Source organism: Camellia sinensis, chromosome 13 (genome assembly GCF_055761805.1).
Source record: "Camellia sinensis isolate YWXY chromosome 13, ASM5576180v1, whole genome shotgun sequence".
Taxonomy (NCBI): domain Eukaryota; kingdom Viridiplantae; phylum Streptophyta; class Magnoliopsida; order Ericales; family Theaceae; genus Camellia; species Camellia sinensis.
Window position 1 is genome coordinate 103509926 of NC_138973.1, and position 16008 is coordinate 103525933.

Here is a 16008-nt window from a genome sequence, read left to right on the forward strand (position 1 = left end):
CCATAATCATATACAAGAACCTATTTTAAAAACCCCTCTTTTGAATTTTTAAACTAAAACCCTAGATTTTTGTTTAGAAATTTCCAAATCACAACATAGCTTAGAAAATCAAATAAATGAGTTAAAAACCATACAAAGTGTCAAAGTAATCTCTACCTTAAAGAAGAAGACTCAAAGCAGAGGTGGGTAGAACTCAACGAAGCTGAAAACACAAACTTCTCCGATTAGAATGAAACCCTCGACGTGCTCTCTCTTTTATCGAAGGGACTAGGGTGTAGAGATTGATGGATCAAGGTACATTTGAAGTTTAGAGATGGTTTCTAGAGAGAGAATGTGTAGATCTGAGATTTAGAGAGAGAGAAGTGAAAAAGTGATCCAAAAAGTGACTTTTATAACCTGATATACGCGCAGACCACTCGAGTACATAAATGGTCCCTCGAGTGACCAAACACAACAAGAAAGACCGCTCGAGCGAACAAAGTGACCACTCGAGCGAAGAACACTACCCTCCCAGTACTTTTGCAGGCTTGTAAAAGTACTGAGAGTTCCAAAAGACCGCCCGAACGAAGAATATCATACTCCCAGTAGTTTTGCAGACCTACATAAGTAGTGGAAGTTCTCAAAATTCGCTCAAGCGCAAGAAAGTTCGTTCAAGCAAATAGGCTAAAATCTGGGCAGAACAGTTTTTGAAAAGACTAACTCCCAACCTGTTTCAAACACAACAAAGACACTCCAATCGTCAAACTCAACAAGGAATAAAATGAAAGAAGACATGAACAACCATCAAGATAAGAAAATCTGGATCCAAAACAATAAATGTGTTGGGTATAAACCAGAATCGCTATATATGCCATTACTCAATTTTAAGGGCAAAGTCGTCAATTTAATAAATTATAAATTAATTTGACAAAAATAAATTTCAAAAAAATATTTTTGAATTCTAAAAATTATTTCTGCCTACCAAAGATAAAATTATGTAAAATTGAGAAATTTTTTACACATTTATTTATTTATTTTACCAAATTAATTTTTATTATGTGTTTGGATGATAATGGGTGACTGTTAGGTTTTTAATGTGTAATCGATATATTTAATATATGAAATGTTTTTAGTTTTGGATTTTTTGATTTAATGGATTGGCTTAATAATGGTATCAAAGTTATCGCCATATTTGACTTTTGAAAAAATTGAAACTAATTTAATAAAAGTAAAAACAACTACCCATTACATGATCATCTAAACATATACTAAAAATTAATTTGGTAAAAATCAATAAATAAATAAATATGTAAAAGATTTATCAATTTGATATAATTTTATCTTTGGTGGGTATAAATAATTTTTAAAAATTTAAAAATATTTTTTTGATATTTATTTTTGTTAAACTAGCTTATATTTTATCAAATTGATAATTTTTCCCTTGAAATTGAGTAATAGTATCTTCAATTATCCATATTTAAAACTTGATTCAAAATTATGAGTCAAATACGTCACAATTAAAAAATTAAAAATTAAAATAACACAAATCTCAAATTATAAAGACGATAAATATAATTCACCCTAATTAAACTATAGAGATCATAAATATAATTCACCCTAATTAAAATTTACCCTTCTATTTTTAATACATATTCTCTCCCCTCTAGTGTAACAAAAGAATTAATACATATGATATTCTCTCTCTTAGCCGAAGGAACAAAAACGGATGTTTTGTTGATAAAAGAGCGATATATTGATGATGAGATAAGGATTTAAAGCCCCACATTTCATTTCCCTCTTTCTTTCACCATTCACTCACAAAGACCCACAGAGCTTCACATGCACGCACACACAAGAACCGTTGTTGGGTTCTTCAAATAGTCAGAAGGTATGATTTCTATTGCATAATACTCTATTGGGTCATTCACTTTTTACTCTAATTCTAGCTTCCCATTAATGGGTTCCATCAATTTTTTGGTTTTCTATTTCTCTTCTTCTACTCTGAGTTCGCTCTGTTTCTTTGCCCCCCATGAATTGTTGGTTTGGGAAGTTGTTATGGCTTTTCCATTTAGAGGTCTTTGGAATGACTTCTTTGATGTGTGGAATATGTGTAAAAACCCAGAATTGGGGATAATTGTGTTAGTTTAAAGTGTTTATTTGCTTTGGTTTGGTTTGCAATGCACTTGTTTGTAAGTATTGCTCAATTTCCTTCTCTGTTTTTTATGTTTTAAATCCAAAGAGAGGATTTTTTACCTGATGATATGAGTTACTTATACAGAATGATCTTGCAGTTTTTTTTATTTATTTGTTTGTTTTTATTTTAATGTTCTCAAGTCATATGTTCAGTGTATAAGCTTCAGCTGAGGTGAATTTCCAAAAAGAGGGCTCAAACTGAATTTGGAAGAACCCTTGGATGTGAAACGTTCTGCCGCATTAGTTTTTCCTAAAAATTCTCTAAATCTGGACTGAGAAGACAAATATGTACAGGAATTTTTACTACCTAGACAAGTTGGAAATTGGGTTTCCAACCAAATAAATAAATAAATAAAGGATAATTTAAATTTTCTGATTAAAAACCAAGGGTTGCAACATGGTTATTAGTAGTTGGAATTCATTCAACTACTAAAACTGTGGATTCTAGTGTTACTACCTTCGAAGAACCTTGACAAGTACCATTGGACTAATAAGCTTTCTTTAGAAATGGTTTCTTTTTAAATTATGATTGAATGCAGGTTGTCAATTACCTGTTTATTTTTTGCTAAATATATGCATGTGGTATGCTTTTCCGATGGCCCTTTAATTTCATAGTTAAAGCAATCGTTCTCAATTTTGGCTTACAAGATTTAGGTTGTTTAGATTTTGGGCACTATTTTGGTCCAAATTTAATGGTAGAGTCATTCTCATATCTTGGGAAGATAATAATATGATGCGAAAAGATTGAGCATTGTTAGATTTTCAATGCTAAAGGAACATGCTTATGAACTTCCTCTCCTTATATTCGACACAGATTTCTTATATGACCTGTCACTCCATAATCTGGATTAGCAATATAGGAAAACTATCCATTTACTCACCCCCAAAAAAAAAAAAAAAAAAAAAAAAAAAAAAAAAAAAAAAAACTATCCATTTTATGAATATCTAAATGGACAACTTAACCATGGAGAATATGTGTTTCTGTGGCATTTGAATCGCTAGATATTTTCATGAGAATTTTGATGCAAGTCACTCCCTTTATATGCATACTGCTACTAATTGTTTGTAGATGAAACATGGTGTTTTTAACGTTGAACTCAGCAGGAGCAGTCTATGATATCTTTCACGTTAGCTGCTTCCAGCCAAAGTGCAGCTTTGCTGAACCAAGACTGATGACTTGTTTATGTGTTTCTTAGAGAAGTATATGTGCGTAGTAGTGTAAATGAAGTCGGAACTAATTTGAGAGCAATTTATTTTGTCAATATTGCTATGATGACCACATTTTTATACTATATTTTGTTTATCATCTCATGTGTGATTACTATATTGGTAAACTGATACAGGTGGTGGGATCCATTAAACCAATGTTGTGATGACATATGAGATGGTAAATTAAGGCTTGGTTTGGGAAGAACTAAAAAAGGCAAAAAGTCACTAAAATGGCCAAAAAGCCAAACAACTATGATTCCTTTTTCTTTTCTTTTCTTTTTTTTTCTACTTTTTGTACGCTTTTTCATAAAAATCCAAAAAATCATCTCAAACTTACTAATTTTTTTACCTCATATTTTAGCCAAATAAGCCAAAAAGTTACTAAAATAGTCTATTTCCAAATGTTGTATAAAAAGATGGTACGTGTAGCATTGTTGAGCAAATCTCCCTAAACACGTGAGATTGTTATATTTCATCTTTCATATTGTAGCTTGCAACCAGAGTGAAGCTTTGCTGAACCAAGCCATGACTTGTTTGTGTGTTTCTTAGAGAACTATTAGTCCATATCTTATAGAATTTGCTTCCTAGTTCCCACTAATATTATGTATTTTTCTATCTCAAGGGAGATTTGTTTTGTCTACTTTTCATCATGATTTTTGTCTATATTACAGGTGAGGTAATGAATATATTATTCTAGCTGTTGACTGTACCTCCCAACTTCTGCACTTAGTGAAAACATGATGCCTGTAATTCCAAATTCCATAAACAACATTCCACTTATTCCCGGAACCCCCTTTACAACAAGGAAGAATGAATGTTTAAAAAGATGCAATATTTTAAGGAACTCTGCCAAACAAACATGGTTCTCGCAAAAAGATGTCTTACCATTGTCAACATCTGTTAGATTATTTCCACAATTCAGAAGTGGATTTTCTTTAAATCACAAGTCAAGAATCCATATAACATCAGCCACCGGTGCTGATTTAGCTGTAGAGGAAGCAGATTCTCCAGTTGCCAATGAAGATTCTGGTGCGGGCCAAGAAATTCCATCAGATGCAGTTGGAACAAGTGATGAATCATCCTCTGTCAAATCAGATGCCAGTGCCGCTCCAGCTCAAAGCAAACGTCCGAGACCTACTAGGAAGAGTGACATGCCACCAGTAAAGCCCGAGGAACTTGTTCCCGGTGCAGCATTTAACGGGAAAGTGAGGTCAATCCAACCATTTGGAGCTTTTGTTGATTTTGGAGCTTTTACCGATGGACTTGTACATGTTTCCCGGTTGAGTGATAGCTTTGTTAAGGATGTTGGAAACATTGTTTCTGTCGGACAAGAGGTCAAGGTGAGATTAGTGGAAGCGAACATGGAGACGGGACGTATATCTCTTACTATGCGTGAAAGCGATGACATTAGTAAGCTGCAGCAAAGAACCGATGCTCCTTCAAGTACTGATAAATCAAGACCCCCCAGAAAGGGCCCACCAAGGACCAACCAGAAGAGAAATGAGGTGAAGAAAGCGTCAAAGTTTGCCAAGGGACAAGATCTTGAGGGCACGGTAAAGAATTTAACAAGATCCGGTGCTTTTATATCTCTTCCTGAGGGAGAGGAAGGATTCTTGCCAACATCGGAGGAATTGGATGAAGGGTTTGTGAACATGATGGGGGGGTCGTCGTTGCAGGTTGGTCAAGAAGTCAGTGTCCGTGTGTTGCGCATCACACGAGGACAGGTTACCTTGACAATGAAAAAAGAAGAAGCTGCTGGAGAGTTGGACTCGAAGCTCCAAGGGGTTGTCCACACGGCAACAAACCCCTTCCTGTTGGCTTTCCGTAAAAATAAGGATATTGGAGCGTTTTTGGATGAGAGGGAGAAAGAGGTAGAACTGGCTGAAAGTTCGGGAATTCCACACACGTCTGATGAGATGGGTGGAAAGGTAAGTCAAACTGAAACTGAGCTCAATGAAGTTCAGGAACAACTAACAAGCAGCGGTGTATCTGAGAAGGTAGAAGCAAAGGTAAATGAATCTAGATCGTTGCTTGATGAGAGGGAAAAAGAGGCAGAAGAAGCTGAAAATTCAAGAATTCCACAAACCTCTGATGAGATTGGAGGAAATTTAAGTCAAACTGAAACCAAGCTCGATGAAGTGCAGGAACAACTAACAAGCAGTGGTGTGTCTGACAAGGTAGAAGGAAAGGTAAATGAGTCTGGAACATTGCTTGATGAGAAGGAAAAAGAGGCAGAAGAAGCTGAAAGTTCAGGAATTCCAAAAACATCTGATGAGATGGGTGGAGAGGTAGGTCAAACTCAAACTGAGCTCACTGAAGTGCAGGGTGAACAAGAAAGCAGCAGTGAGGGACTGGCCGGTGCCCTTTCTGCAGTTGATAAGACAGTCGAAGATGATGAAATTTCTTCAAAGCAAGTGGATGTGGAAGGAGGCACAGTACAAGATGCCTCAAATGAAATTGCCGATGATAATAGGGACCCAGAAAACATAGTCTCCGATTTATCAGATGCAATAGACGGGGCGATCCAGAGCATGGAGGAAAAAGCTGATGCAAGTTCTGAAATATTGGCTCCTGAAGAAAGTATATCTACTTCAGATCAGCTAACTGAGAAAGCTCCAGAAATTGATAGTGTGCAGGTTAGTTCTGAAATATTGTCCGCTGAAGAGGGTGTGTTTGCTACTGGGGAGGTTTCTACAAATGATAAAAAATCTGACTTATCTGGGAAAATAACTGATCCTATCATGTCAGAAAGTGAAATTAGTAAAGAAGTTAAAGAGAGTGGAGCTGGTGAAACCATAGCGAAAGATGTAGAGATAACAACCCCTAATGCAGCAAATGAAATTCTTTCTGCCACAATAGCTGAAGATGAAAAGGTGGGAATTAACCCGGATAAAAATGGAAGTGTTACCAGCTCAAATGGACAAATTGATATTCCTGAAGTGCAGCAAAGCATCAACGAAGGTCTGTAATAACTCTTTTTGCTAGTGTCATTTGTATTTTCTATTGGGGAAACTCTAGTGTTAACTCCTCAAAATGACTATCCAAAACCTAATGCAGCATCTGCACTATATGTTTGAAATTTTAACAAGATTTTAAAGGATGGTTGGATTCGGTAGAGACCTAACCTTCAATCCCCACTCCCCTAGGGGTCCATGCTAAAGGTGTCAACCGAACTGCATTACACAATATAATATTTATGATGAATATCATTCTAGTTTCAAGTATCTTTTTGAATAGTTGTAGCAGCCTATAGGGATGAGAATCACGTCACGTTGCATCTTATATATGAAAGAGTATACAATAATGATGTATTTGGCAAATCAAATACCATGGTCTAATAATAAAACACCTTGATTATTTGATAATATTAGTGGTAGTGTATGTTAAACGGACTCTTCAAAATAAATCAAATATCCGTGTCGGACACCCGACACTCAGATAAGGGTATGGGATATGTGTCAGATACTTTTCAACGGATACTTCTTATATAATTGTATATAACACTATGTGATTGGTTAGTGCTTGTTTTTCTGTTTTCCCCTAATTGAGGCGGCCGTTTGTATTTGTTGCCTCTCTTTGATGCTTTTTTAATAATATTTGTTTTTTTATCAAAAAAAATAATTGTATATAACACTATTATTATATGTACATATTATTGTATAATTGCTATAAATATCTTTTTGACACTGTAAGTTACATATAGTACAATTTTATTTCACATATTGGATTAAAAATATAAAAATATGATATTTTTTTGCCGAGTCTATGTACTCTTAAATTTATAGTTTAATGAGTCTGACATCTAGATACATACCCGCACCCGACACCCATACACAAGTCCATATAACATAGGTGGTAGTTAAGAATGCAATATGGATTTAGTACTTAATAATAAATTAAAAAAAAGGGAAAAAGGAAAAAGAGGGACAAGATTAAAAAATAGCGACCCAGTGCATGAGACTCCTGCTAAAGCAAGGTATGGATAGAGCAAGATGTATGCAGCCTTACCCCAATTTCTCAAGAGGTTGGTTGTTTTTGTTGGTTTAGGACAAGATTTTGTCCTATAAATGTGTTCCCTATGTAATTGTTCTCCAAATAATTAATGCCACAGTTTATCCTCTCTCTTTTTTCTTTTTTTTTTTCTTTTTTAGGTAATTTAGTCAGAAGGAAAGCTAATTAATGTAACAAAAATATGCTATTAACCACCAATTATTCTCATGTATATGCAGTTTGGTCATACTATGTCTTCATAAAAGTGAAGTGATTAATGCCATTATAGTTTGCTTTCTCCTACCTGCCTATGAAAATATACCTATAGGAATGTACAGTATGCTCACTCCTCAAGTTTTTTAGAAGGCATTATTTATTTGTTTATGAAAGTGAAAATTGTATACATGTACACATAGATGGATTGAAAATCAAAAAAAGATAAAGATACAAACTAAATTACCAGTTATTTTACATGGGACCCACGTGCGTCAGTCTCACACACATGTGAGTGGTTGGTAAAATAGTTGGTAGTTTAGTTTGTAACCGTGGCAAAGCTTACAGAAAAGATGTAAAATCTGACCAAAGTATCTGGTGGAATGGCTAACGATCAATTCATCTCCAGAAAGTCAGTTCAATGAAGTAGAGAATGAAATTAAGAACTCTAAAGCAGAGGATGAAATTGAACTGAAGAATGAAACTGCTGCTGCAGAAAATGAATTTTTTTCTGCTGCACTAGTCGAAGATGAGAACGTTAATGAAAAAGTAAAGAATGAAATTGACAACTCTAAAGCAAATGATGAACTGAAAAATGAAACTCCTGCTGCAGAAAATGAGATTCCTTCTGCCGCACTAGTTGAAGATGATAAGGTCAATGAAGAAGGAAAGAATGAAATTGACAACTCCAAAGTGAAGGATGAACTGAAAAAAGAAACTCCTGCTGCAGACAATGAAATTCCTTCTGCCGCACTAGTTGAAGATGAGAAGGTCAATGAAGAAGTGAAGAATGGAGTTGACAACTCTAAGGCGAAGGATGAACTGAAAAATGAAACTTCTGCTGCAGACAATGAAATTCCTTCTGCCACACCAGTTGGTAATGAGAAGGTGGGATCTGTCCCTGAGAAAAATGGCACTGCTATCAATTCAAATGGCCAAAATGGTACCTCTTCCCCAAAGGAAAGCACAACCAATGGTAAACTACTGTTTCTTGTCTGGAATGTGTTTAGGAAAACTGCAAATCATGTTCATTCTAAGATTATATTTACCAAATGTATATTAGAACTGGGTGGCATGGCGGAAAAACATTATAATGAATATAAAGCTAAAGTTTTTTTTTTTTAACAAACATGTACATGTGTAGGTGTGTATTTGAAATAATGGTATAGAGGACATGTAAAAATTAAAAATTAAAAAAATAAAAAATAAAAAAACTGAAACCAATCACTTTCTTTGACACATTCACCATGACTGATAACTTAGTGCTTAAATACAAGAAATGATTAATAATCACGTCTCAGATCTGATTTAATGTACTTTTTTATGTATGTTTTACATTGTTCTTTTATGTACATGTTTGTAGTATTCTGAAATAGTGATCATTTGAGGGTAATATAGTTTGTGACTCGATGAATCCGTATAGAGATATAATTGGTTCAGCTGAAGTCTATAGTGGGCTTAAGTGCATTAAATAAGAGTCAAATTTTGATTTAAGATTTTAAAAAATTAATTAATTAATTAATTATCCTTTATTAAGTTTTTAATTTTCTGTTCTAAAATGGGCTGAAGATGATTATGTTGGTCACATACTAGAACTAATGAATGCATTCCTAATACTAGTCAATAATGTAGTTTCAGACATTTTATGGTTGCTCCTGTAACACACTGGACGTATGAAAGTATAATGAAAATGGCGTGCGCCTTGTATTTGTTGAATATGTGGTTTTGTACACTCATTTTACAGTCTCTTTTTGCAACACTTTCCCCAAGAATAGAAGCGCCTCGTCCAGCATGTATTGATATTTGTATTATTTCTCCTGCAATCCAATCTGTATCTGCTTTATTAAATGAAATGTTGTCTTAGGTGAATGCCTAAATCTTCTAAGATAATCCAACCTACAGGAGTCCTTTATTAGAAAGCATTCAACAAGATATTAACATAATAACATGTCATCATAGTAATAAAAATTATGGAACTGCAGAAGAAGTAAACTACGGTCATTGTCAGCCTCTTTACTAATGTTGCTTCTTTCTATGTAAGGTTGGATTAGTGAACCACGTTGACTTTCTAGACTATATATACAAGTACATGATAAATAGACCATGACCTCTAATAGAGGACATTTTCATCATTCCAGGCACTGCTAATATTGCCATTGGTAGTAAGAGGAATTTGACCTTTGAGCAAACTGTTAGGGAACTTTATGCCACCCGTGTTTAGATCAAGGATTTGAGTGGGATTTGTGGAGTGGTGGGAAAGGAAAGGGAAATGAAAAAGTGAACAAAATTTAACTTATATTTTATTCACTTTTTCCCTTCTTTTTTCCTTTCCCTCCACAAATCCTTAATCCAAACACAGCCTAAATGATTGCGTTATTGGCGGGCCTTAGTCTTTTTTGTTCTTCCTCATTTCCTGTTTTTTTCTTCTCGAGATCTTCCCTTTCTTACTTCGTCTCCCTTCTCTACCAAGATTCACTATTAAAACAATTTCATTCTTTTTGCTGCGTTTATTTCATGGATTTGGGTGAAGATATGAAATATATGCTAAATTTTTTTCTCCATTTCTATTGCCTTTTCCTGTCCCCTTCCAAATCCCTATCCAAATCCATGATTCAAACACAACCTTGAAAAACATCATCAATGGAGTTGATATCAAAATATTGAGCCACATGCAAAAGGAGTTAAGTTTCATCAATCTGTCAATCCACAATGTTGATGCTTGGTGCAGACATATTGCATGACTTGATTGTTTAATTGCTTCTTTTAACTCTAGAAAAGATATTCTAGCTGAGTTATAATATTGTTTTCTCTAATTAATTCTCTCGTGTGTTTTACAGCAGCCATATCACCAGCTCTTGTAAAGCAGCTGCGCGAAGAAACAGGAGCAGGAATGATGGACTGCAAGAAAGCTCTTTCAGAAACTGGAGGTGACTTGGAAAAAGCTCAGGAGTTTCTCAGGAAGAAAGGGTTAGCAAGCGCAGATAAGAAAGCCAGTAGAGCCACTGCTGAAGGAAGAATCGGTTCGTACATTCATGATAGTAGAATTGGTATCCTTATAGAGGTGAACTGTGAGACAGATTTTGTATCTCGAGGTGACATTTTTAAGGAATTGGTCGATGATCTAGCTATGCAAGCGGCTGCATGCCCTCAAGTACAGCATCTTGTTACGGAAGACGTTCCCAAAGAAACTGTCGACAAGGAAAGAGAAATTGAAATGCAGAAAGAAGATCTCTTGTCAAAACCCGAGCAGATTAGGTCAAAGATTGTTGAAGGGAGGATTAGAAAGAGGCTTGAGGAGCTGGCATTGCTTGAGCAACCGTACATTAAGAATGATAAGATGGTGGTTAAGGACTGGGTGAAGCAGACCATTGCAACCATTGGGGAAAATATTAAGGTGAAGAGATTTGTGCGTTACAACCTTGGAGAAGGCTTGGAAAAGAAAAGTCAGGATTTTGCAGCAGAGGTGGCTGCCCAAACAGCTGCAAAACAGGTGGCTTCACCGGGGAAAGAGCAGCCGGCCGTGGCTGAAGCCAAGGGAACTGTTGATACGTAAGTGGTGACTTTCTGTTGAACTATGGTATATTGTTGAGATTCTATCTAGTTTCGTTTTCAGAATTTGTTTTCTAAAAAACACTAGAAACTAATTTGTTGAAAATAGACACCAAAAAGATGTTTTTGAATTTTCAAAAACCATTTTTATACAAAAAAGAAAAAATTATATGAAGACGATTAGCGTTTTTAAATTTTTCACTAACTTTTCAGTACATTAACTTTTAGTATTTTTCTAAAACATATTCTGAAAATAAAATCAAACAGAGATTTTCTGTGAATTGAGGATAAATTAGGCAGCACGTAGCCGAGGTTTGAAATCTTGTAGTGTTTTTTGAGGACCCGCATAAACAGGTGCAAATGACAGCAAACATGTTTTAAATGTCAACTTTTTCAGACAGGTCATGCCCTGTACTAATTTATCCATAAGAAGCACAGATATATTGATATGATGATTTTCGAAAAATGCAAGACACAATACATACACCTGGGACACGTTAAAAGTTTAAATGTTTATAAATTTATTATATGTCAAATATATGAATAGTTTATTCAAAGATAATGAAAAAAGCAACATAACCCAAATTAGAATTAAAAAGTCAAGTTTCATAATTTAAGCATCAAGATATCATCTACATAACAATTGCATTCTAAAGAATACAAAGCAATTATAGAACATTAAAATTCATATAATGTATTCACGTTATAAATGTTTCAAAACATATTTAGGGTGCACAAATTGCATTATGAAGATTGTTATTATGAAGAGATTCATTACATCACCAAAGTGTCTGCAAAATGTTTAATATTATGAATTAAATTTATTTAATTAAGACATATTGAAAAAAGTGGTGGATTTTTGAAGTGTCTACAAAGTGTCGTGTCCGACATGACATTGTGCTTCTTAGATCATAGCAGTAGACAATGAAATTATAAAGAAATCTAAAACATCAGCTCGTTTTCCTTTAAGCCACTTTGTCATGAATTTGATGAATTAAATTCTAAAACAAATATATTTTGTTTGTTTTAGTGTGCGTGTGTCAGACAAAATTTTGTGCTTGAATGCATGCATGTTCTTTTGTTACTAATATTACCATTAAGACTTGCTGGTAATTAATATGCTCAAGCCCTATTCCAGGCCACCGAAAGCAACAATTTCAGCTGCATTGGTTAAACAACTGCGTGAAGAAACCGGTGCAGGCATGATGGACTGCAAGAAAGCTCTTTCTGAAACTGGAGGGGACCTCGAAAAGGCACAAGAGTACCTTAGAAAAAAGGGTCTCTCAGCTGCTGACAAGAAATCCAGTCGGCTCGCGGCCGAAGGAAGGATCGGATCCTACATTCATGATGCTCGCATTGGAGTACTAATTGAAGTCAACTGTGAAACTGATTTTGTGGGAAGAAGTGAAAAGTTCAAGGAGTTGGTTGATGATCTAGCAATGCAAGTTGTGGCTTGCCCACAAGTGCAATTTGTATCTATAGAAGATATTCCTGAGAGTGTTAGGATCAAGGAAAAGGAACTGGAGATGCAGAGAGAGGACCTTTTGTCGAAACCCGAGAACATAAGAGAGAGAATTGTTGAGGGGAGAATCTCCAAAAGGCTTGGAGAGCTTGCACTTTTAGAACAGCCTTTCATTAAAGACGATAGCATTTTGGTGAAGGATTTGGTGAAGCAGACCGTTGCTGCTCTAGGGGAGAACATAAAAGTTAGGAGGTTTGTTCGATTTACGCTTGGAGAGATGAATGAAACTGCAAAAACAGAGAATGAAGCATGAGATGCTGTGAAAAAGAAGTGAAAATGTGAGTGGATGCATAGAATCGAATCTGAGGGAGCTTTTTGATATGATTCTTTTTTCTTTTCTTTTCTTTTCTTTTTTTTCACTTGGAAATACTGAGAATGGTAAGTTTGTTGAGGTTTTAAAGTATTGTTAGATTAAAGTATTGTCAGATTATTTTTGTTGTGATGAAAGGAAATCCATTTTATGTGGTTAGCACTGATGCATGTTACATATTATTACTAACTACATTTTGCTTTTACTTCTGAGAGAGATGGAGAAGCATATCTATATATGTTATTCTTTCTAATATAGAAAGCTAGAAGTACAAATATGCAAATACAGTTTTGAATTGTACACCATCAAAGAAGCACTAACACAGAGACCAAGGGACAAATGATTTTGAAAAAATAAAATATGAACACAGTGGTGATATAGAATTTTTTTTATATATATATAATTTTATTTGTTATGTATATAAATTTATGGTACATAGATATAGGTGATAAAACGTGTGAATTTTTATTTTTTTTCACTTTCTGCCTTTTTTGTTATTGTTTCCTAACACAGGACGGGTATGTTGGTGAAATGTCTTCAACGTGTTACAAAAATTAATAATTAAAAAATAGACATGCAAGTCTGTAAAAATATCGGTGTTACACGTCAATATTTGATACATGTTGGGCACCGACACTACACTCGTTTAAAGTGTGTCTGTGTATTACATGATGGCACTTACCATGCATTATCATGCTAGGGTGGGTTTATATGAAAGTAACAAATTTGTGGGGTAATTGGGATTCATTTGCTTGTTAGCTGTGAATAATGTCTAACAAAAAGGGTAAAGTGTAGAAATAAACTTTTTTACAGGATAGAAACCTATCTTTTAAATGCAGTAAATGGGATGAAAGTTAGTGCTTTCATGACTGTTTGGTGATAAAATTGCTCTTCATCTCTGAAGATTCAACACACAGATTCAAGTCGGAATTCCTGCATTTATTGCACTTACGTCAATTTTGCATGTCGTTAGTGGATTGCAGTCAATAATTTCGGGAGTACCAACCCAACACGCTTACATAATGCTTCTAAACCAATAAGAGTCGTCGATATAAATGGGTAGAGTCAACTTAACCTCACTTAGTTGAGCTGGAAACAATGTCGATCTCATCCATTCTCTTTTGGGCCCGTTTGGTGTAACTGTTAAAACAGCTTATAGATTATAGCTTAACAGATTATAGATTATGACTTTAATCAGAAGTTGTTAATCTGTTTGGTGTAACTGTTGGATTATAGATTTAAGTTGCTGAGTAGTGTTTGTTAAATAAGCTGTGAAATAACTTTTTCAATTAATTTTTATTTTTTGTTTGTCTACATTTCTCATAAAAAATAATAATAATAATCTATAGTTCATTTGAGTCTTTTTCTATTTTTAAAAAAATAAAAAATAAAAAAAATTTAAGAGTATAACCATAAATTAACATGTCCACAGCAGAAGTTGATAATCAGAAGCAAGGGGTGAGCAGCTTCTTAGAATCAGCTTTTTTGAGTTAAAATAAACTGTTAGAATATTGAAATAAGTTTAACCAAACAGTCCAAAATAACTTTTTTAAAACTAAAAGTTAGGAATGGCAACGGGGCGGGGCGGGGCCGTGGATCACACTCCCTGTCCCCGATCCCCGATGGTCAAAATTTCCTCGGCCCCGCCCCCGATCCCCGACGGGGAGCCTATTACCACCCCCGCCCCCTAACTGGGATTGGGGATCCCCGACCCCGAAGATTCCCTGATCAAAAAAAAAAAAAAAAAAATTCAACATAGATCTGAAACATTCACACAAGTCGCACCCATACATAGATCTGAAACATTCACAGATCTGAAACATAGATTTTCATCATCAACAACAACATTCACAGATCGCACAGATAGGAAAAATTAATACAGATCCAAAACCCAACAAATCGTACAGATGGGAAATCAGATGTAAAAAATAAAAATAAAAAATCAGAAACATTCACACAGAGAGAGAGGGAGAGAGAGAGAGAGAGAGAGAGAGGGAGAGAACAAACACAAGCATGACATCGGCGGGGAGAGAGAGAGGAGGAAGGAGATCGGCGGGGAGCCCGAACAGAGCCGTCGTGGCCAGCCTCTTAGGGCTGTGGTTGCAACAGTGTTTGGAGAGGAGGGAGGGTCTCGTTCGCCGGTCGAACTGAGGAAGAGGAAGAGGGAGATCGGCGAGAGATCTGCGGGTAGAGAAGGGAGATCGGCAGGGAGAGAGAGAGGAGGGAGATCGGCGAGATCGACAGGGAGACGAGGGAGCTTGGCGGGGAGAGAGACAGAGAGGGGCGGTGTGACTCACAGTGAGATGAGAGGTTATGCGTTTTAGGGTTTGATATATATATATATATATATAGGGATAGAATAGTAATTTTATATCGGGAAACGGGGCCGGAGAACGGGGACAGGGCCGGAGATGAGGCCGGGGCCGGGGCCGGGGACGGGCCGGGTACGAGGCTGAGACACTTATTCCCGTCCCCAGTCCGAAACTGATCGGGGATTAATTTTTGAATACCATCCCCTCCCCGTTGAGGATATTTTTCGGAAAAAAACCATTCAAATCGGGGTCGGGGGGTCGGGTCCCCGTCGGACCGGGTTTAAATTGCCATCCCTACTAAAAGCCATAAGTTGACTCTGAAAAACTAAAACAAACACCCCCTTTGTATAGCTTCATTGGTCAGAAGCACCACAACAATTGCCATGATGGTACTGACCATTGAATAATTTTCCTTTGAGAATTAACTCACCATGGAACTGTTATTTGGAATATGTAGTGTAGCTCGGAAGCAAAAACCAATTTCCATGTATTTACAGGCAAGTGTGGTACGACCAAATTTGTGATATAAGAGGGCACGAAAGTGCGATTTCAAAACATGCACTCCATTTCTTATGGGAAGGAAGTAGACACATATTCTTTGGAATTTCAGCCATCCGGTTTAGGTCAACACTTTTCCTTTCTTCCTCCGAAGAGTATCTGCTCTATTTTGACAGGATTGCTGCAAAATGGATTTGTCAGAGAACTAATAAAATAGATAATATTTTACTAAT

General features: G+C 35.8%; 1 protein-coding gene across 2 annotated transcripts; it reads left to right on the top strand.

The window, feature by feature from the left end:
* Positions 1 to 1653: 1653 nt before the first annotated feature.
* EMB2726 (elongation factor Ts family protein) lies at positions 1654 to 13124 on the top strand. 2 transcript variants are annotated; one of them, XM_028213115.2, is made up of 5 exons: positions 1654 to 1867; positions 4053 to 6342; positions 8198 to 8560; positions 10422 to 11133; positions 12272 to 13124. In XM_028213115.2, exons 2-5 carry the CDS (start codon positions 4119 to 4121, stop codon positions 12906 to 12908), a joined length of 3936 nt encoding a protein of 1311 aa, XP_028068916.2. In that variant the 5' UTR covers positions 1654 to 1867; positions 4053 to 4118; the 3' UTR covers positions 12909 to 13124. The 2 variants fall into 2 exon arrangements, with proteins under 2 accessions (XP_028068916.2, XP_082759178.1); XM_082903052.1 differs by having other exon boundaries at positions 1656 to 1867; positions 10425 to 11133.
* The last annotated feature ends 2884 nt before the right edge of the window (positions 13125 to 16008 follow it).